Here is a 20,883-nt window from a genome sequence, read left to right as displayed (position 1 = left end):
CACTGGTTGAACACCCTAGTTGGGTGGTTTTCATTGATTCCCTTGTAGTTTTATTATGGCTGATCCATTTTTTCCTCTCAGCCCCAGTCTTCTACCTTCTGTCCGTATCCCTTCATGCCCTGACTGATTACAAAGCTAAAGATCTGCCTTAAGTATATCCAACGATTTGGCCTCCTCAGCTGCTTGTGACAACGTATTCCACAGATTTACCATTCTCTAGCTTACAGAATTCCTCTTCATCTCCATTCTAAGTGGATGTCCCTCTATTCTGAGGCTGTGCCCTCTGACTTTAGAATCCACTACCATAGGAAATATCCTCTCCACATGCATTTTACAGAAGCCTTCAACATTCAAATAGATTCCTCCATCCCACCCTCAATCCATCCCCACCCATCCCATCAAGAGAGGCCGAGGCATAAGATGCAGTCAGCATTACCAATACAATCTGTGTCTTGAGAATTGGCCACAAATCCTCTGGAGCACACACAACGGTAACTGCCAACCACGTTCTCGCATCGACCATTGGGACAGGGTGAAGGTCTTTGTCCACATTCATCCATATCTGTGGAAAACACAAAACTCTCCAATCCTGGGAACATTAGATACCTGACCCAAGTCTGATTGCAACTGCACTCTGACATTGGTTATGAACCCATATTAAACTGCTCTTTAGGCAGTTGGTCATTGTGGCTCATCTGATGGTATGCACATTGTAGTTAGTTCAAATTAGTTAGTGGGTGGCATGAACTCCCTTCATCTCAACTCAGTAACATCTCCCCCAGAAATATATTATATCACTTGTTTGGTGGCATGACAGACAGCGGGGGAGTTGTGTAGCCTTGGCTGTAGTGAGGACTAGGCCACAGATCTGTAGAATTTGTTTCCACAGGTGACTGTGGAGGTCAAGTCATTGGGTATATTTAAGGCAGATGTTGATAGATTCTTGATTAGTCAGGGAATGATGAGATACAGGGAGAAGTCAGGAGATTGGGGCTGCTGCAGTCCAGGAGAGGAGACACTGGAGGTGGTGTAGCATTGCAGCCATGCTCGGTTGGGGGTTTTGAAGCAGATAATAGTTGCATTCTAGGTTATTTTGGTAGGGAAGGAAGAAAACTATTGGGATTATGGTAGTGATTTCTGTACCTTCATTAGCCACGGGTGAGGTCCTGGAAGATTGCTGATGTTGTGACTTTATTTAAGAAAGTCTACATGGACCAGCCAAGGAAGCACATGCCAGTGAACAGAAACTTCACTGGAGGGAAAGTTACTGTAAGGGATTCTGAGGGCTAAGAGCTAGCTGCATTTGGAAAGGCAAGGACCAATTAGGGATAGTCAGCAGGGTTCATGGGAGATCACGCTTTAGAAGTTTGATAGGTTTTTCATGAGGAAGTGACCAACAGGATTGACTTGAGCAGTGTGTTGGATGTTGTCTACATAGACTTTAGCAAGGCCTTTTATAAGGCCCTATATGATAGCAAAGCCTTTTATAAGGCTGCGGAGGAAGTTTAGAATACAAGGTGAGTTAGAAAATTGGATACAAAAGGGATCTGGTGGTACGAGGCAGAGGGGTGACTGTGAGAGTTGCTTTACAGACTGGAGACCTGTGACCAACAATGTACAGCAGGGACTGGTTCTTGGTTCATGGTGGCTCATTATATAAATTAATAATTTGGTTGCGATTGTACGTGACCTGATTAGTATGCTTGTAGATGACACCAAACTGATGTCACCAAGTACATGCTCTCTTCTTACTGCTATCATCAGGAAGATGTTACAGATGCCTCAGGACTTACACAACCAGGTTTAGGAACAGTTACTACTCCTCAACCATCAGGCTCTTAAACCAGAGGTGATACCTTCACTCATCTTCACTTGCCCTATCATTGAAATGTTCCCGCAGGCAATGAACTCACTTTCGAATATGCTTCATCTCATGTTCTTGATATTATGTGTTTATTTATTCCTGCTGTGGGATGTTCAATGGAACATGAAGACATACTCTATATCCAACTCACATTGTCCCTGTGATAGTTGATGACAAAGGGAGATTTATTCCATAATTCATCTGGCTTCTGGACCACTTGAAACGATAGTGAAGAGAAAGATTTAATCCCTAACTCATGTTGTCCCTACAGTGATGGGAGAGTGAAGAGAGAGCTTTCCTCTCTGTCTATTCTGTGCTAGGTCACAAAGTTTGAGGTCACCTTGGGGGACTCTGAATTGGGGGTTCAGAGAGGAGGATCAATGTTGTTGTTGGAACAAGTGGGGGAGGGGAGAGGGGGCTTTGGAGTTCCAATGTTTTCTGTCATTCATTCTTTGGGTTTATTTCTGTTTCGTGGATGCCTGTGACGAGTACTGATTCAGATTGTATGCATTGTCCGACATTAAATTGAACCATTGACAGTTAGAGGAAGCTTTTCTCTGTATTTGCTGAGTAGGTTTGATGATTCCCATGTGCACAAGACTCTAAATGCTACAGGTTAGAGACGCTAACAGTTTTACCTGTACACTTTCCATCCCGGATCTGGTATCCTGTGGAGCAGGGGAGGCAGTGGAAAGATCCAATGGAATTCACACACTCAGAGTTTGGACAAGTGAGCTCATTCAAGCACTCATCAATATCTGAAAGAAAGCAGAATCCATGGAGTGTTAGGCGATCACTGTCCCTGGATGGCTGATAATTCCCTCACCTCTGCTCTTGGTCCTTTACTTTCATGGTGACCATCTCCTCCATTTTCAACTCCAACAATTCTGTCCCAGCTCCCAGCACATTCTATTTAATTCTGCCATTACAGCCTGTTTTCAATTTAAAGTTAAACCTCTTTATCTGCCCTGTCACCTTGCAGACTCCATGAATCTTTCTCCATGGGGCCTGCTCCCACAATCCCTCTCATTCTTTGTATGGAGGAGGAGCTGGGAACATGGGGGAAGGTGGCAGTTTACCCATTTGTAAAGGGTCAGGGTGATGAACCTGTGGGTCAGATGCTGTATAGATACTGGGGTGGTGTACTGGCTGGAGTGACTGCAATTGGGAGACTCAGTTAAGACCATAAGATATAGGAGCAGAATTAGGCCATTTAGCCCATCCAGTCTGCTCCGCCATTTTATTACAGCTGATCCATTTTTTCTTCTCAGTCCCAATCTCCTGCCTTCTGTCCATATCTCTTCATGCTTAACTAATCACAATTCTATCTATGTCTGCCTTAAATATATCCAATGATTTGGCCTCCATAGCCACCTGTGGCAACTAATTCTACAGATTTACCTCTCTCTGGCTAAAGTAATTCTTCTTCATCTCTGTTATAAATGGATGTCCCTCTATTCTGAGGCTGTGCTCTCTGGTTTTAGATTCCACCATCACAGGAAACATCCTCTCCACATCCACTCTGTCGAGGCCTTTCAACATTCAAATGGATTCCTCCATCCCACCCTCAGTCCATCCCCACCCATCCCATCGAGAGATGCCGAGGTGTAAGAAACCACTGACATTACCAATACAATCTGTGCCTTCAGAATTAGCCACAAATCCTCTGGAGCACACACAACGGTAACTGCCAACCACGTTCTCGCATCGACCATTGGGGCAGGGTGAAGGTCTTTGTCCACATTCATCCATATCTGTGGAAAACACAAAACTCTCCAATCCTGGGAACATTAGATACCTGACCCAAGTCTGATTACAACTGCACTCTGACATTGGTTATGAATCCACACTAATCTACTCTTTAGGCAGTTGGACATTGTGGCTCACCTGATGGTACACATATTGCAGTTAATCTACAGTAGGTAGTGGATGGCATGAATTCCTTTCATCTCAACTCAGTAACATCTCCCCGAGCAATCTGTTATATCATTTGTTTGGTGGCACGACAGATGGCGGGGGAGTTGTGTAGCCTTGGCTGTAGTGAGGACTAGGCCACAGATCTGTAGAATTTGTTTCCACAGGTGACAGTGGAGGCCAAGTCATTGGGTATATTTAAGGCAGATGTTGATAGATTCTTGATTAGTCAGGGGATGATGAGATACAGGGAGAAGTCAGGAGATTAGGGCTGCTGCAGTCCAGGGAAGGAGACACTGGAGGTGGTGTAGCGTTGCGTCCATGCACGGTTGGGGGCTGTCCTCCCATTGGTGGTTTTGAAGCAGATAATAGTGGATAAATCCCTAGGGCATGACCAGGTGTATTCTAGGTCATTTTGGTAGGAAAGAATGAAAACTACTGGGATCGCAGTAGTGATTTCTGTATCTTCTTTAGCCACAGGTGAGGTACTGGAAGATTGCTGATGTTGTGACCGTATTTAAGAAGGTCTACATGAACTAGTCAAGGAAGCACAGCCCAGTGAACACTGAACTCACTGGAGGGCAAGTTACTGGAATGGATTTTGAGGACTAGGAGCTAGTTGCATTTGTAAATGCAAGGACTGATTAGGGATAGTCAGCATGGTTCATGGGAGATCATGGTTCAGAAGTTTGATAGATTTTTCATGAGGAAGTAACCAACAGGATTGACTTGAGCAGCGTGGTGGATGTTGTCTACATGGAGTTCAGCAAGGCCTTTTACAAGGTCCTGTATGATAGGCTGGTGAAGAAGATTATAATACAAGGTGAGTTAGAAAATTGGATCCAAATAGGGTTTGGTGGTAGGAGGCAGAGATTGAGGGTGAGGGCGAGTGTGAGAGCTGGTTTACAGATTGGAGACCTGTGACCAACAATGTACAACAGGGATTGGTGCTGGGTTGATGGTGGCTCATTATATAAATTAACAATTTGGTTGAGATTGTAGGTGAGCTGATTAGTATGTTTGTAGATGACATCAAACTGGTGTCACCCAGTACATGCTCTCTTCTTACTGCTGTCATCAGAAAGAAGTTACTGGAACCTCAGGACTTACACCACCAGGTTCGGGAACAGAAACTACCCCTCAACCATCAGTCTCTTAAACTAGAGGTGATAACTTCACTCAGCTGCACTAGCCCTGTCATTGAAATGTTCCCGAAGGCAATGGACTCATTTTCGAACATGCTTCATCTCATGTTTTCGATATTTAGTGCTTATTCATTTACTATTATTGTTTCTTCTTTTTGTATTTGCACAGTTTGTTGTTTTCTGCACACTGGTTGAACACCCTAGTTGGGGGGTTTTTCACTGAGTCCCTTGTAGTTATTATTCCATAGATTTCTTGAGTATGCCAACTACAAAATCATTCTCACGGTTATCTATGGTGGCATATACGTCTGTGGTTTGATAGTAAAATTTACTTTGAACTTCGAAACAGCATAGAGAAAGATTTACTCTGTACCTACTGTACACTATCACCACCATAGAGGGTGTGACAAAGCAGTTTAGATGGAGATTTGCCCCACAACTAATCTACACTGTTCCTGCTGTGGGATATTAAATGGAACATGAAGACATACTCTATACCCAACTCACGTTGTCGCTCTGTGACAGTATATGACAAGGGGAGATTTATTCCTAATTAATCTGGCTTCTCGACCACTTGAAATGATAGTGAAGGAAAATATTTAATCCCTAACTCATTTTGTCCCTCCTGTGATGGGAGAGTGCAGAGGGAGCTTTTCTCTCTGTCTGCTCTGTGCTATCCCTGTCATGGGAACGTTTGATGGGTCAGCGCAGTGGAGGTTCATTTTAGATCTAGTCTGTGTTGACCGTGCTGTGGGAATGTCTAATGGGATAGTGTAGAAGGAGATTCACTCCATATCTAATCTGCATTGTCTGTCTTGGAAGTTTTTGATGAGACATCAAAACTGAGCTGCTGGTCTCCCTCACTCATTTGTTTCAGGAGCGATTTCTCTTTAACCCCGCTTGAGAGAGAGCCTATCTGAGATACTGAAGGAATGGGAAGGACTGTCGTTTTTGATGGACTTTACCTTAAAGTCACTTTGGGGGACTTTGAATTGGGTGGTTCAGGGCGCAGGGTCAATGTTTTTGCTGGAGCAAGTGGGGGAGGGGGAGAGGGGGCTTTGGAGTTCTAATGTTTTCTGTCATTCATTCTTTGAGTTTATTTCTGTTTCGTGGATGCCTGTGACGAGTACTGATTCAGATTGTATGCATTGTCTGACATTAAATTGAACCATTGACAGTTAGAGGAAGCTTCTCTCTCTATTTGCTGAGTAGGTTTGATGACTCCCACGTGCACAAGGCTCAAAGTTCTACTGGTTAGAGACGCTAACTGTTTTACCTGTACACTTTCGATCCCGGATCTGGTATCCTGTGCGGCAGGGGAGACAATGGAAAGATCCAATGGAATTCACACACTCAGAGTTTGGACAAGTGAGCTCATTCAAGCACTCATCAATATCTGAAAGAAAGCAGAATCCATGGAGAGTTAGGCGATCACTGTCCCTGGATGGCTGATAATTCCCTCACCCCTGCTCTTGCTTTTAACCTTCATTTTCATGGTGACCATCTCCTCCCTCTTTAACTCTAACAATTCTGTCCCAGCTCCCAGCACATTCCAATTAATTCTGTCATTACACCCATTTTTCAATTTAAAATTAAACCTCTTTATCCGTCCTGTCACCTTACAGACTCCATGAATCTTTCTCCATGGGGTCTGCTCCCACATTCCATGTGATTAATTTGGATGGAGGAGGAGCTGGGAACATGGGAGCAGATGGCTGTTCACTCATTTGTAAAGGGTCAGGGTGATGAACCTGTGGGTCAGATGTTGAATAGATACTAGTGCGGTGTACTGGCTAGAATGACAATTGCCTGGAAACTCAGTTAAGACCATAAGACCATATGATATAGGAGCAGAATTAGGCCATTTAGCCCATCAAGTCTGATCTGCCATTTTATTGTGGCTGATCCATATTTCCTTCTCAGCCCCAATCTCCTGCCTTCTGTCTGTATCGCTTCATGCCCTGACTAATCATGATTCTATCAAGGTCTGCCTTAAATATATGCAATGACTTGGCCTCCACAGCCACTTGTGGCAACTAATTCTACAGATTTACCTCTCTCTGGCTAAAGAAATTCCTCTACATCTCTGTTATAAATAGATGTCCTTCTATTCTGAGGCTGTGCTCTCTGGTCTTAGATTCCACCCTCACAGGAACATCCTCTCCACATCCACTCTGTCGAGGTCTTTCAACATTCAAATGGATTCCTCCATCCCACCCTCAATCCATCCCCACCCATCCCATCGAGAGAGGCCGAGGCGTAAGAAACTGCTGACATTACCAATACAATCTGTGCCTTGAGAATTAGCCACAAATCCTCTGGAGCACACACAACGGTAACTGCCAATTACGTTCTCGCATCGACCATTGGGGCAGGGTGGAGGCCTTTGTCCACATTCATCCATATCTGTGGAAAACACAAAACTCTCCAATCCTGGGAACATTAGATACCTGACCCAAGTCTGATTGCAACTGCACTCTGACATTGGTTATGAACCCACATTAAACTTCTCTTTAGGTAGTTGGACGTTGTGGTTCCTCTGATGGTACACATATTGCAGTTAATCTAAAGTAGTTAGTGGGTGGTATGAATTCCCTTCATCTCAACTCAGTAGCATCTCCCCCAGCAATCTGTTATATAATTTGTTTGGTGGCATGACAGACAGCGGGGGAGTTGTGTAGCCTTGGTTGTAGGGAGGACTAGGCCACAGATCTGTAGAATTTGTTTCCACAGGTGACTGTGGAGGTCAAGTCATTGGGTATATTTAAGGCAGATGTTGATAGATTCTTGATTAGTCAGGGAACGATGAGATACAGGGACAAGTCAGGAGATTAGGGCTGCTGCAGTCCAGGGCAGGAGACACTGGAAGTGGTGTAGCATTGCGTTCATGCACAGTTGGGGACTGCCCTCCCATTAGTGGTTTTGAAGCAGATAATAGTGGATTAATCCCTAGGGCATGACCAGGTGTATTCTAGGTTATTTTGGTAGGGAAGGAAGAAAACTGCTGGGGTCATGGTAGTGAATTCTGTATCTTCATTTGCCACAGGTGAGTTACTGGAAGATTGCTGATGTCGGGACTGTATTTAAAAAGGGCTACATGGACCAGTCAAGGAAGCACAGGCCAGTGAACACTGAACCCACTGGAGGATAAGTTTCTGTAAGGGATTCTGAGGGCTAGCTGCATTTGGAAAGGCAAGGACCGATCATGGATAGTCAGCATGGTTAATGGGAGATCATGCTTCAGAAGTCTGATAGATTTTCATGAGGAAGTGACCAACATGTTGTACTTGAGCAGTGTGGTGGATGTTGTCTACATAGACTTTAGCAAGGCCTTTTACGAGGTCCTGTCTGTAGGCTGGTGAAGAAGGTTAGAATACAAGACGCGTTAGAAAATTGGATTCAAATGGGGTTTTGTCGTAACAGGCAGAGCTTGAGGGTGAGGGTTGGTTTGCAGATTGGAGACCCGTGACCAACAATGTACAACGATTGGAGCTGGGTTGATGGTGGCTCATTATATAAATTAACAATTTGGTTGAGATTGTAGGTGAGCTGATTAGTACGTTTGTAGATGACACCAAACTGGTGCCACCCAGTGCATGCTCTCTTCTTACTACTGTCATCAGGAAGGTGGTACAGGAGCCTCAGGACTTACACAACCAGGTTCAGGAACAGTTACTACCCCTTAACCATCAGGCTCTTAAACCAGAGGTGATAACTTCACTCAACTTCACTAGCCCTGTCATTGAAATGTTCCTGAAGGCAATGGACTCACTTTCTAGCACACTTCATCTCATGTTTTCAATATTTAGTGCTTATCTATTATTATTATTTCTTCTTTTTGTATTTGCAGTTTGTTGTCTACTGCACACTGGTTGAACACCCTAGTTGGGTGGTTTTCATTGATTCCCTTGTAGTTTTATAATGGCTGATCCATTTTTTCCTCTCAGACCCAATCTCCTACCTTCGATCCATATCCCTTCATGCCCTGACTGATTACAAAGCGAAAGATCTGCCTTAAATATATCCAATGATTTGGCCTCCTCAGCTGCTTGTGACAACGTATTCCACAGATTTACCATTCTCTGGATTACAGAATTCCTCTTCATCTCCATTCTAAGTGGATATCCCTCTGTTCTGAGGCTGTGCCCTCTGACTTTAGACTCCACTACCATAATACAGAACTTTTGCTTCTTAGGAAGTTGGGTGACATCAGACGTCAGGTGCGACTTGGACATCAAAAGAAGAATAGGGATGGCAAAAGACATCTTTACAAGAATGAAGTGTATACTGACCAATACTAAACTAGGCATGACAACCCGCCTCAGAGTACTGAAATGTTACATTTATCCAGTTATGTTATATGGCTCAGAATGTTGGACAATATCTAGTAACATGAGGAAACGAATTATAGCAGCAGAGATGTGGTTTTTGAGGAGGGTGCAAAGAATATCATGGATGAAATGAATATCTAACAAGGATTTCATGAACAGAGTAAACACAAAAAGAGAAATAATGTATGAGATCATGAAAATGCAACGTAACTTCACTGGACTTGTGATTAGGAAAGAGGAGTTGGAATGCACAGTAATTATGGGAAAGATTGAAGGAAAGAAAGCAAGAGGAAGACAAAGACAAATTATGATGGAGATAGCAGCCAGAGAATTGGAAGTGAATACCAGTGAATTGATCCACTTGACCCGAAACAGGAGTGTGTGGGCCATGGCAGTCAAAGCTCAAACTGGGCACGGCATCAGATGATGATGATGATCATAGGAAACATCCTCTCCACATCCACTCTACAGAAGCCTTCAACATTCAAATGGATTCCCCATCCCACCCTCAGTCCATCCCTACCCATTCCATCGAGAGAGGCCGAGGCGTAAGACGCAGCCAACATTACCAATACAATCTGTGCCTTGAGAATTGGCCACAAATCCTCTGGAGCACACACAACGGTAACTGCCAACCACATTCTCACATCGACCATTGGGGCAGGGTGAAGGCCTTTGTCCACATTCATCCATGTCTGTGGAAAAAACAAAACACAACACATAATCCCATAATCCTGGGAATATTAGATACCTCACCCAAGTCTGATTGCATCTGCACTCTGACATTGGTTATGAATCAACACTAAACCACTCTTCAGGCAGTTGGACATTAGACCATAAAATACAGGAGGCCATTCAGCCCACCAATTCTGCTCCGCCATTCAATCATGGGCTGTTCCAATTCTTTCAGTCATCCCCACTTCCCTGCCTTCTTCCCATACCCTTTGTCGTCCTGGCTAATCAAGAACCTATCTATCTCTGCCTTAAATGCACCCAATGACTTGGTCTCCACAGCCGATTGTAGCAACAAAGTCCATGGATTTACCACCTTCTGACTAAAGTAATTTCTCCGCACCTCTGTTTTCAAAGGGTATCCTTCAATCCTGAAATTGTGTCCTCTTATCCTAGACTCCCCTACCATGGGAAATAATTTTGCCATATCTAGTCTGTTCAGGCTTTTTAACATTTGGAATGTTTCTGTGAGATCACCCCTCATTCTCCTGAACTTCAGGGAATATAGCCCAAGAGCTGCCACACATTCCTTATACAGTAACCCTTTTATTCCTGGAATCTTCTCTGAACCCTCTCCAATGTCATTATATCATTTCTAAAATAAAGAGCCTAAACCTGCACACAATACTCCAAGTGTGGTCTCACGAGTGCCTCAACTACACATTCCTGCTCTTATATTCTATACTTCTAGAAATGAATGCCAACATTTCATTTGCCTTCTTCACTACCAACTCAACCTGGAGGTTAACCTTTCGGGTATCTTGCACAAGTTCTCCCAAGTCCCTTTGCATCTCAGCATTTTGAATTCTCTCCCCATCTAAATAATAGTCTGCCTATTTATTTCTTCCACCATACACTTTCCAACATTGTATTTTATTTGCCACCTCTTTGCCCATTTCCCTAAACTATTTAAGTCTCTCTGCAGACTCTCTGTTTCCTCTACACCACCTGCACCTCCACCTATCTTTGTATCATCAGTATGGCTCATCAGATGGTACCCACATTGTGTTACTCCAAAGCAGCTACTAGATGGCATGAATTCCCTTCATCTCAACTCAGTAACAACTCCCTCAGCAATTCGTTATATCACTTGTTTGAACTGAATTGAATTGACTTTATTACTTACATCCTTCATATACATGAGGAGTAAAAATCTTTACATTTTGTCTCTGTCTAAATGTGCAATGTGCAATTTATAATAACTTGCAATAAATGGTATGTACAACAGGACAATCAATATATCATAGAAATATAATTGTATCAGTGTGAATTAATCAATCTGATGGCCTGGTGGACAAAGCTGTTCTAGAGCCTGTTGGTCCTGGATTTTATGCTGCAGTACCGTTTCCCGGATGGTAGCAGCTGCAATAGATTGTTGCTGGGATAGTTTAGGTCACCAATGATCCTTCGGGTCCATTTTACACACCTGTATTTGTAAACGTCCTGAATATTGGGAAGTTCACATCTATAGACGCGCTGGGCTGTCCGCACCACTCTCTGCAGAGTCCTGTGATTAAGAGAGGTACAGTTCCCATACCAGGCAGTGATGCAGCCAGTCAGGATGCTCTCAGTTGTGCCCCTATAGAAATTTCTTAGGATTTGGGGCCCATACTAAACCTCTTCATCCGTCTGAGGTGAAAGAGGCACTGCTGTGCTTTTTTCACCACACAGCTGGTACGTACAGACCACATGAGATCTTCGGTGCTGTATATGCCAAGGAACTTAAAGCTGTTCATCTTCTCAACCCCAGATCCATTGAGGTTAATATCTCTATTCCCGTCTCTATTCCTTCTGTAGTCCACAACCAGATCCTTTGTTTTTTGCGACATTGAGGGAGAGGTTGTTTCCTTGACACCACTGTGTCAGGGTGATGACTGTTGGCTGCCTCGTTATTATTTGAGATTAGGCCAATCAATGTAGTATCCTCAGCAAATTTAATCAGCAGATTGGAGCTGTGGATGGCAACACAGTCGTAAGTATATAGAGAGTAAAGGAGGGGTCTTAGGACACAGCCCTGAGGGGCACCTGTGTTGAGGGTCAGAGGGGCAGAGGTGAGGGAGCCCACTCTTACCACCTGCCGGCGATCTGACAGGAAGTCCAGGATCCAGCTGCACAAGGCAGGGTGAAGGCCGAGGTCTCTGAGCTTCTTGTCAAGTCTGGAGGAAATTATTGTGTTGAATATTGAACTGTAGTCCAAGAACAGCATTCTCACAGAAGTATCCTTCTTCTCCAGATGTGTAAGGATGGTATGTAGAGCTGTGGCTATTGTGCCATCTGTTGATCGGTTGTGTCGGTAGGCAAATCGTAGGGGGTCCAGTGTGGGTGGCAGCATGCTACAGATGTAGTACTTGACCAGCCTCTCATAGCATTTGGTTATTATTGAGGTTAGTGCAACAGGACACCAGTCATTCAGACATGTTACTTTGGTATTTTTTGGTACAGGGACAATGGTGGATGTTTTGAAGCAGGAGGGCACTCTACACTGGGAGAGGGAGAAATTAAAAATGTCTGTAAACACACCTGCCAGTTGCGCCACACACATCCCGAGTACCCGCCCTGGGATGCCGACCGGTCCTGCAGCCTTGCAACTGTCCACTCATTGGAAACACCTGCGTCCTTCAGCCTCAGAGATGACCAAGGAGCAGGTCGTTTCGTGGTTCTCCTGGGGACTCAGTGATGGCAACATCGAACCGAGAGTAAAGAAGATTTAGCTCACTGAGAGAGAGGTAGTGAACTTGGAAAACACCACTGTGTTTAGCTTTGAAGTCTGTGATGATGTGCAGACCTTACCATAAACTGTGTGTGTTGTCGGTGGAGAGTTGTGTCTGGATCTTGTCCCTGTAATGTCATTTCGCCGCCTTGATGATCGTAGCTGCACTTCTTGAGTTCCTGTTGGTCACATGCAATGTAAGCTCTGTGCTGTGCAGTAAGTGCAGCTCGCATGCAATTGTTGATCCAGGGTTTCTGGTTTTCATAGACCCTGACAATGTCCTCGATGCACTTGTGGATGAAGCTCGTGACCCTTTGCGTGAACTTGGAGACATCCTCATCATGAACAATTTGGAGGGACGAGAGACGGCAGGGGAATGTATGGCCTTGGTTGCGTTGAGGACCAGGCCTCAAGCCGAGGGTTGACCGCTTCTGCAGTCCAGGAGAGGTAACACTGGAGGTGGTGTAGCGTTGCATCCTTGCTTGATTGGGGGCCGCCCTCCAGCTGTTGGTCTTGTAACACATAATGGTAGATAAATCCCTCAGGCATGACCAGATATATTTTAGGGCTGTTTGAGAGCGAAGGAAGGAGATTACTGGGGTTGTGGTAGCGCTTTCTGTATCTTCATTAGCCACAGGTGAGGTACTGGAAGACTGCTGACGTTGTGACTGTATTTAAGAAGGTCTACGCTCACCAGTCAAGGAAGCATGGGCCAGTGAACACTGAACTCACTGGAGGGAAAGTTACTGTAAGGAATCGGAGGGCTAAGAGCTAGTTGCATTTGGAAAGGTAAGGACTGATTAGGGATAGTCAGCATGGCTCATGGGAGATCACACTTCAGAAGTTCAATAGATTTTTCATGAGAAACTGACGAACAGGATTGACTAGAGACTGTGGTGGATGTTGTCTACATAGACTTTAGCAAGGCCTTTTATAAGGCCCTATATGATAGCAAAGCCTTTTATAAGGCTGTGGAGGAAGTTTAGAATACAAGGTGAGTTAGAAAATTGGAAACAAAATGGTTTTGGAGGTAGGAGGCAGAGGGTGAGTGTGAGAGCTGGTTTACAGATAGGAGACCTGTGACCAACAATGTACAACAGGGATTGGAGCTGGGTTGATGGTGGCTCATTATATAGATTAACAATTTGGTTGAGATTGTAGGTGAGCTGATTAGTATGTTTGTAGATGACACCAAACTGGTGTCACCCAGTACATGCTCTCTTCTTACTGCTGACAGCAGGAAGAAGATACAGGATGAACTCCACCAGGTTCTGGAACAGTTACTACACCTCAACCATCAGGCTCTTAAACCAGAGGTGATAACTTCACTCAACTTCACTTGCCCTGTCATTGAAAAGTTTACAGCACCAATGGAGTCAGTATCAAGGACTCTTCATCTCATGTTCTGGATGTTTATTGTTTGTTTATTTCTTCTTTTTGCATTTGCACAGTTTGTTGTCTCCTGTACTCTGGTTAAATGCTGTAGTTGGGCAGTCTTTCATTGATTCTATATTGGTTTGTTGAGCATGCCCACAAGGAAATGAATCTCAGAGTGGTATACGGTGACATACTTTTTGTTCGATAATAAAATTTACTTTGACCTTTGAACTTCGAAACAGTATAGAGGAAGATTTTTTCTGTACTTACTATACAATATCACTACCATAGAGGGTGTGACAAAACAGTTTAGAAGGAGATTTACCCTGCAACTAATCTACACTGTTCCTGCTGTGGGATGTTCAATGGAACATTAAGATGTATTCTATATCCAACTCATGTTGTCCCTCTGTGACATTATGTGACAAAGGGAGATTTATTTCATCATTAATCCAGCTTCTGAACCATTGGAAAAAGATTTAATGTCTAATTCATTTTGCCCCTCCAATGATGGCAGAGTGTAGAGGGAGCTTTCCTCTCCATCTAATCAGTGCTATCCCTGTCATGGGTGTGTTTTGTGAGCAACACCAAGGAGGTTTCCTTTATGTCTCGCCTACATTGTCTCTACAGTGGGAATGTCTAATGGGATATTGTAGAAGGAGATTCACTCTATATCTAATTTGCACTGTCTGTTTTGGAGGTGTTTGGTGTGACAGTTACAGGGAGATTTTCTCTGTATTTGCTGAGTATGTTTGATGATTCTAAGAGCTGTCTCTCCTGTGCACACAGTGCTCTCGGTACTATAGTTTAGAGACACTAACAGTTTTACCTGTACACTTTCCATCCCGGATCTGGTATCCTGTGGAGCAGGGGAGGCAGTGGAAAGATCCAATGGAATTCACACACTCAGAGTTTGGACAAGTGAGCTCATTCAAGCACTCATCAATATCTGAAAGAAGGCAGAATCCATGGAGTGTTAGGAGATCACTGTCCTGGGATGGCTGATAATTCCCTCACCTCTGCTCTTGGTTTTAACCTTTAATTTCACGGTGACCATCTCCTCCCTCCTTAACTCCAACAATTCTGTCCCAGCTCCCGGCACATTCTAATTATTTAATTCTCTCATTACACCCAGTCTTCGATTTAAAGTTAAACCTCTTTGTCCATCCTGTCACCTAACAGACTCCATAAATCCCTCCACAGAGTCTGCTTCCACTTTCCTTGTGGTCCTCTGGATGTGGGAAGAGTTGGGAACATGGGGGGATGATGCCTGTTTCCCCATTTGTATAGGGTCAGGGAGATGCACCTGTGGATCAGATGGTGGATAGATATTGGGTCCTACTGTTTGGGCCCGAGTGACAACAATTGCCTGGAGTTTCAGTTAAAACCATAAGACCATAAGATAAAGGAGCCATTTCATCATGGCTGATCCATTTTCCCTCTCAGCCCCAATCTCCTGCCTTCTTCCCATATCCCTTCGTGTCATGACTAATCAAGAATCAGCTGCCTGTGGCTACAAATTCCAGAGATTTACCACCATCTGTCTAAAGAAATGCCTCCTCATCTATGACCTAAATGGAAGTCCCTCTATTCTGAGGCTGTGCCCTATGGCAGTAGACTCCCCTACCATAGGAAACACCCTCTCCACATCCACTCAATCGAAGGGTTTCAACATTCAAATGGAATGCCCCATCCCACCCTCAATCCATCCCCACCCATCCCATCGAGAGAGGCCGAGGTGTAAGAAACTGCTGACATTACCAATACAATCTGTGCCTTGAGAATTGGCCACAAATCCTCTGGAGCACACACAACGGTAACTGCCAACCACATTCTCGCATCGACCATTGGGGCAGGGTGAAGGCCTTTGTCCACATTCATCCATGTCTGTGAAAAACACAAAACTCTCCAATCCAGGAACATTAGATACCTGACACAAGTCTGATTGCAACTGCACTCTGACATTGGTTATGAACCAACACTAAACTACTCTTCAGGCAGTTAGTCATTGTGGCTCATCTCTTGGTACCCACATTGTAGTTAATCCAAAGTAGCTACTAGGTGGCATGAATTCCCTTCACCTCAACTCAGTAACATCTCCCTCAGCAATCTGTAACATCCCGTGTTTGGTGGAGTGACAGGTGGACAGGGAGCTGTGTGCCCTCAGTGGTAATGATGACTGGGCCTCAAGCTGCGGGCTTGCCTGCTGCTGCAGTCCGGGAAAGGACACACCAGAGGCAGTGTAGCATGGCGCCTACGCTTGGTTGGGGCTGCCCTCTAGTTTTTGATCAGTGAAATTGCATGCGTGTGTTATCTTTGGACTGCTGAGAACTGAACCATCAATTTGCGGGACATGTCATTTAGGGATTTGGGGCTAAATATATTTTATTTTGTGTGACTCTGTGCTTGCTCATTATCTTTCTTATTGTATGTTCAGCATCTAGGCCCCAGAGGAACACTGTTTCATTTCTCTGTATTCATCTATGGTTGATTTAAACTTGGATTAGATTTAATTTGATATTGATCCCACACCCATCCTCTCTTCTCTCTGTCAATCTGATCCCAACTTAACCTACTTTGTCCTCAATGCTACTGCACGGTATATCCGCTCAGGCAGACACTTCGCCACAGTGGATGAATTTCAAAGGGAGGCTGTTAGAATCGAGAGATTATTTCTCATTATATTGAGCAAACAGTGGATTAAAGCCCTCTTGAGCTTCCCTGGAAGTACACTAATAAGGAAATTAGAAGAATATATAAGATATCACTGCAGATAAGGTAAAGAAAAACACTAATAGATTTCATTTGTGGGAGGATAACTAATAACAGTCTTTTTACATGAGCACGGCAGTCTAATACTAGAGAGTGTAGGTTTAAAAGGGTAAGGACTCAAAAGTGTAGTAGAGGCATCCACACTTCCACTGTTTTAAAATCACTTGGACAGGTACATGGATAGCCAAGGTCCAGAGCAGAAAATTCCAGCCCTTTTTAAGCTATGGACCCATACCATGACCTGAGGGATATGTGGACCACAGATTGGGAACCCTTGGTTTTTAGGGTTATGGGTCAAACGCAGGCAATGGGAACTAGTTGTGGATTCAGCCCAGTACATCGCGGGCAAAGCTCTCCCACCCATTGAGCACATCTACATGGAACGCTGAGTAGGAAAGCAGGATCCATCATCAGAGACCCTCACCACCCAGGCCATGCTCTTTTCTCCCTGCTGCCATCAGTAGAAGATACAAGAGCCTCAGGACTCGTACCACTAGGTTCAAAAACAGTTACTACTCCAAAACCTTAAATAAAGTGGGAAAATTCCAGTCACTTGCCCCATCATTGAAATGGTCCCACAACCAATAATTTCACTTTAAGGACTCTTTATCTCATTATCTCACGCTCTCATTATTTATTACTATTTATTGATATTTGCATTTGCACAGTTTGTTGTTCTGCACTCTGGTTGATCTTTCAATGATCCTGTTACAGTTACTATTCCATAGAATTGCTGTGTATACCCACAGGAAAATAAATCTCAGTGTTGTATATGGTGATATATATGTACTTTGACAATAAAGTTTACTTTGAACTTTGGAGAGCCTGATCCCTAGCTATGTACCACATGAAACTATAAATGTCCTTCTCACCCCCAAACAGTCCCGGCAACATTGCACGCAGCAGTCACTTACTCACCGATACAGCGCGATCGCTCAGCATTCAGCCGGAAGCCCGTGTTGCACACACACGTGTACCCCTGCTGTCGCATCATGCAGCGTCCTGGACCACACACCTGCGGGACTCGGAGGCAGATGTGAAGCTGAGGAGCTATGGGTGGAGAGTGAGATCTCAAGAGTTAGTGAGATTGTACAAAAGGGGAAGAGACTGAGAGGGGGAGATGGGGTGGGGGAGAGAGAAGGTGACGAGAGGGGAAGTGGAGAGAAGAGGAGAGGGGGAGTGAAGGAGGGGAAGAGGAGAAAGGAAAGAGTGGGGGAAAGAGGAGGGGAGAGTGGGAGAAAAGAGAGGGAGAATTGGGGAGAGGGAAAGAGTATAAGTGGAGCAGAGTGATTGGGAGTGAGGGGGAGAGACCATAAGATCACAAGACATCAGAACAGAATTAGGCCATCCAACCCATTGAGTCTGATCCGCCATTCCATCGTGGCAGATCCTGAATCCCACTCAACCCTATACACCTGCCTTCTCAGGGAACGATCATCTTTCACCTTGAGTATACGCATGGACTTGGCCTCTTCCGCAGTCTGTGGCAGAGCATTCCACAGATTCACTACTCTCAGGCAAAAAAAAATCCCCCTTACCTCTGTTCTAAAGGGTCTGTCCTCAATTTTGTGGTTGTGCCCTCTAGTTTTAGATACACCTACCCCCCTCAATATGAAACATCCTCTCCACATCCACCCAATCCAACCCTTTCAACATCTGGTGGGTTTCAATGAGATACCTACGCATTCTTCTAAATTCCAGTGAGTATAGGCCCAAAGCTGCCAAACGCCCCTCTTCATTCCCAGAATCATCCTCGTGAACCTCCTCTGGACACCCTAATGACAACATATCCTTTCTGAGATGTGGGGCCCAAAATTGTTGACAATACTCCAAGTGCAGCCTGACTGGTGTCTTTTAAAGGCTCAGTTTTATTTCGTTGCTCTTATATTCTATTCCCCTTGAAATAAATGCCAACATTGCATTTGACTTCTTGTCCACAGATTCAACCTGTAAATTAACCTTCTGGGAGTCTTGCACGAGGACTCCCAAGTCCCTCTGCATCTCTGATGTTTGAACCTTCTCCCCATTTAGATAATAGTCCACACTATTGTTCCTTTTACCAAAATGTATTATCATACATTTTCCAACACTGTATTCCATCTACCACTTTTTTGCCCATCCTTCCAATTTGTCTAAGTTCCGCTACAATCGCATTGCTTCCTCAGCACTACCCACCCCTCCACCTATCTTCGTAGAGAGGGAGAGGAGAAGAAGTGGGGAGGAGGGGGAGAGGAGAGGGTTGGTGGGAAGAAGAGAGGAGGAGTGGGGGAGAGGGGAGGGGAAGAGGTGAGGGGGAGAGTGGGGGAGAGGGATGGGGGAGATTGGGGAAGAGAGGGAGAAGTGGAGATTGGGGAGGGGAGATTGAGGAGAGGGAGAAGGAGAGAGTCGGGGAGAGGGGGAAGGGGAGATTGAGGAGAGGGAGAGGATGGGGGAGAGGATGGGGGAGAGGGAGAAGGGGAGAGTGGGGGAGAGGGAAAGGATAGGGGAGGAGAGAGAAGATGGGAAGAGTAAGGGAGAGGGGAGAGGAGAAGAGATGAGACGGAGAAGGGAAGCGTGGTGGAGGGAGAGGACAAGGGGTGAGAGGAGATGGGGAGAGGGGAGGGGGAGAAGGTGGGAGGTGGGGAAAGTGGGGTAGATGGGGAGAGGGGGAGAAGGAGAGTGGAGATGAAAGGGGGAAAGTAGTGAAGACAATGGGAGAGGAGATGAGGAGAGTGGGGTAGAAGGGGAGGGGAGAAGGGAAAAGTGGGGAAGAGGGAGGGGAGAGTGGGAGAAAAGGGGAGAGGATGAGAGGAGGACAGTTGAGGGAGAGGAGAAAGTGTGGGAGGGGAGGGGAGAGAAGAGGGGAGAGTGGGGGAGGTAGAAAGAGAGGGGGAGGGAGAGAGTAGGGGAGGGAGAGTGGGGGAGGGAGAGAGTAGGGGAGGGAGAGTGGGGAGAGGGAGAGAGTGTGGGAGAGAGAGTGGGGAGAGGGAGAGGGTGGGGAGGGAGAGTGGGGGAGGGAGAGTGGGGAGAGGGAGAGACTGGGGGAGGTGGAAAGAGAGTGGGGAGGGAGAGAGAGGGGGAGGTTGGGGGGAGAGTGTGGGAGGGAGAGTGGGGAGAGAGAGAGGGTGAGGAGGGAGAGTGGGGGAGGGAGAGTGTGGGGGAGGGAGAGAGTTGGGGAGGGAGAGAGTGGGGGAGGGAGAGAGTGGGGAGAGGGAGAGTGGGGAGAGGGAGAGTGGGGGAGGGAGAGAGTGGGGAGGGAGAGTGGAGCAGGGAGAGAGGGAGAGTGTGGGGGAGGGAGAGTGGGGAGAGGGAGAGTGTGGGGGAGGGAGAGAGTGGGGAGAGGGAGAGTGTGGGGAGAGGGAGAGTGGGGGAGGGAGAGAGTGGGGGAGGGAGAGTGGGGAGAGGGAGAGTGGGGAGAGGGAGAGAGTGGGGGAGGGAGAGTGGGAGAGGGAGAGAGTGGGGGAGGGAGAGAGTGGGAGAGGGAGAGTGGGGGAGGGAGAAGGGGAGGGGGAAGGGGAGGGGGAAGGGGAGTGGGAGGGGAGAAGTTGAGAGGAGAGGGTGAGAGGAGAGTCGGAGAATAGGGGACAGAGGGTTTTTGAGAGTGAAGAGGAGAGTGTAATGATTGGGGAAAGAAGCGGAGAGGAGAGATGGGATGATGAGTAGAGGAAAGAGGAAGAATGGGGGGTAGGGGAGGGGAGTGATTTGGGGTGGAGGGGTAAGGGAGAGGGGAGAGATTAAAAAGAAGACAATGAGAAAAACAGAAATGCATAGAGAGAGAAAACAGAAACTAAAACAGCGAGGAGAAAGGGATTGACAGCAGGAGGTGAATTATAAGGAGGGAGATGGGAACATAAAGAGCAATGAGAAATGAGGGAGTGCTGATAGAGAGGAAAGGATATTCAGACAGAGAATAAAAAAAAGCTTACAGTAAAAGAGAAATTTGCAGATGCTCAAAAAGAACAGTTATATTCAAAGTACAGAACAGTTAATCTTCTCAATTTGCAGTGTAAAAGATAAATACTTTCTGATGTTTCAGGGATCATATATACATTTTAAGAC

General features: G+C 45.5%; 1 protein-coding gene across 1 annotated transcript in view; it reads right to left on the bottom strand.

Annotated features, from left to right (window-relative positions):
• LOC134354613 (latent-transforming growth factor beta-binding protein 4-like) overlaps window positions 1-20,883 on the bottom strand; it is a 346,432-nt gene that overhangs the window by 85,343 nt on the left and 240,206 nt on the right. The window contains exons 13-21 of the mRNA XM_063063620.1: window positions 17,764-17,895; window positions 15,835-15,960; window positions 14,903-15,022; window positions 9,824-9,949; window positions 7,204-7,329; window positions 6,200-6,319; window positions 3,493-3,618; window positions 2,503-2,622; window positions 437-562 (exon numbers count right to left, since the gene is read on the bottom strand). Of these exons, the coding sequence (XP_062919690.1) occupies window positions 437-562; window positions 2,503-2,622; window positions 3,493-3,618; window positions 6,200-6,319; window positions 7,204-7,329; window positions 9,824-9,949; window positions 14,903-15,022; window positions 15,835-15,960; window positions 17,764-17,895 (1,122 nt within the window). The remainder of the gene's footprint in view (window positions 1-436; window positions 563-2,502; window positions 2,623-3,492; window positions 3,619-6,199; window positions 6,320-7,203; window positions 7,330-9,823; window positions 9,950-14,902; window positions 15,023-15,834; window positions 15,961-17,763; window positions 17,896-20,883) is intronic.

Source organism: Mobula hypostoma, chromosome 12 (assembly GCF_963921235.1).
Source record: "Mobula hypostoma chromosome 12, sMobHyp1.1, whole genome shotgun sequence".
NCBI lineage: Eukaryota > Metazoa > Chordata > Chondrichthyes > Myliobatiformes > Myliobatidae > Mobula > Mobula hypostoma.
Note: the sequence above shows the minus strand (reverse complement) of the source record. Positions and strands in the feature narration are given on the sequence as shown.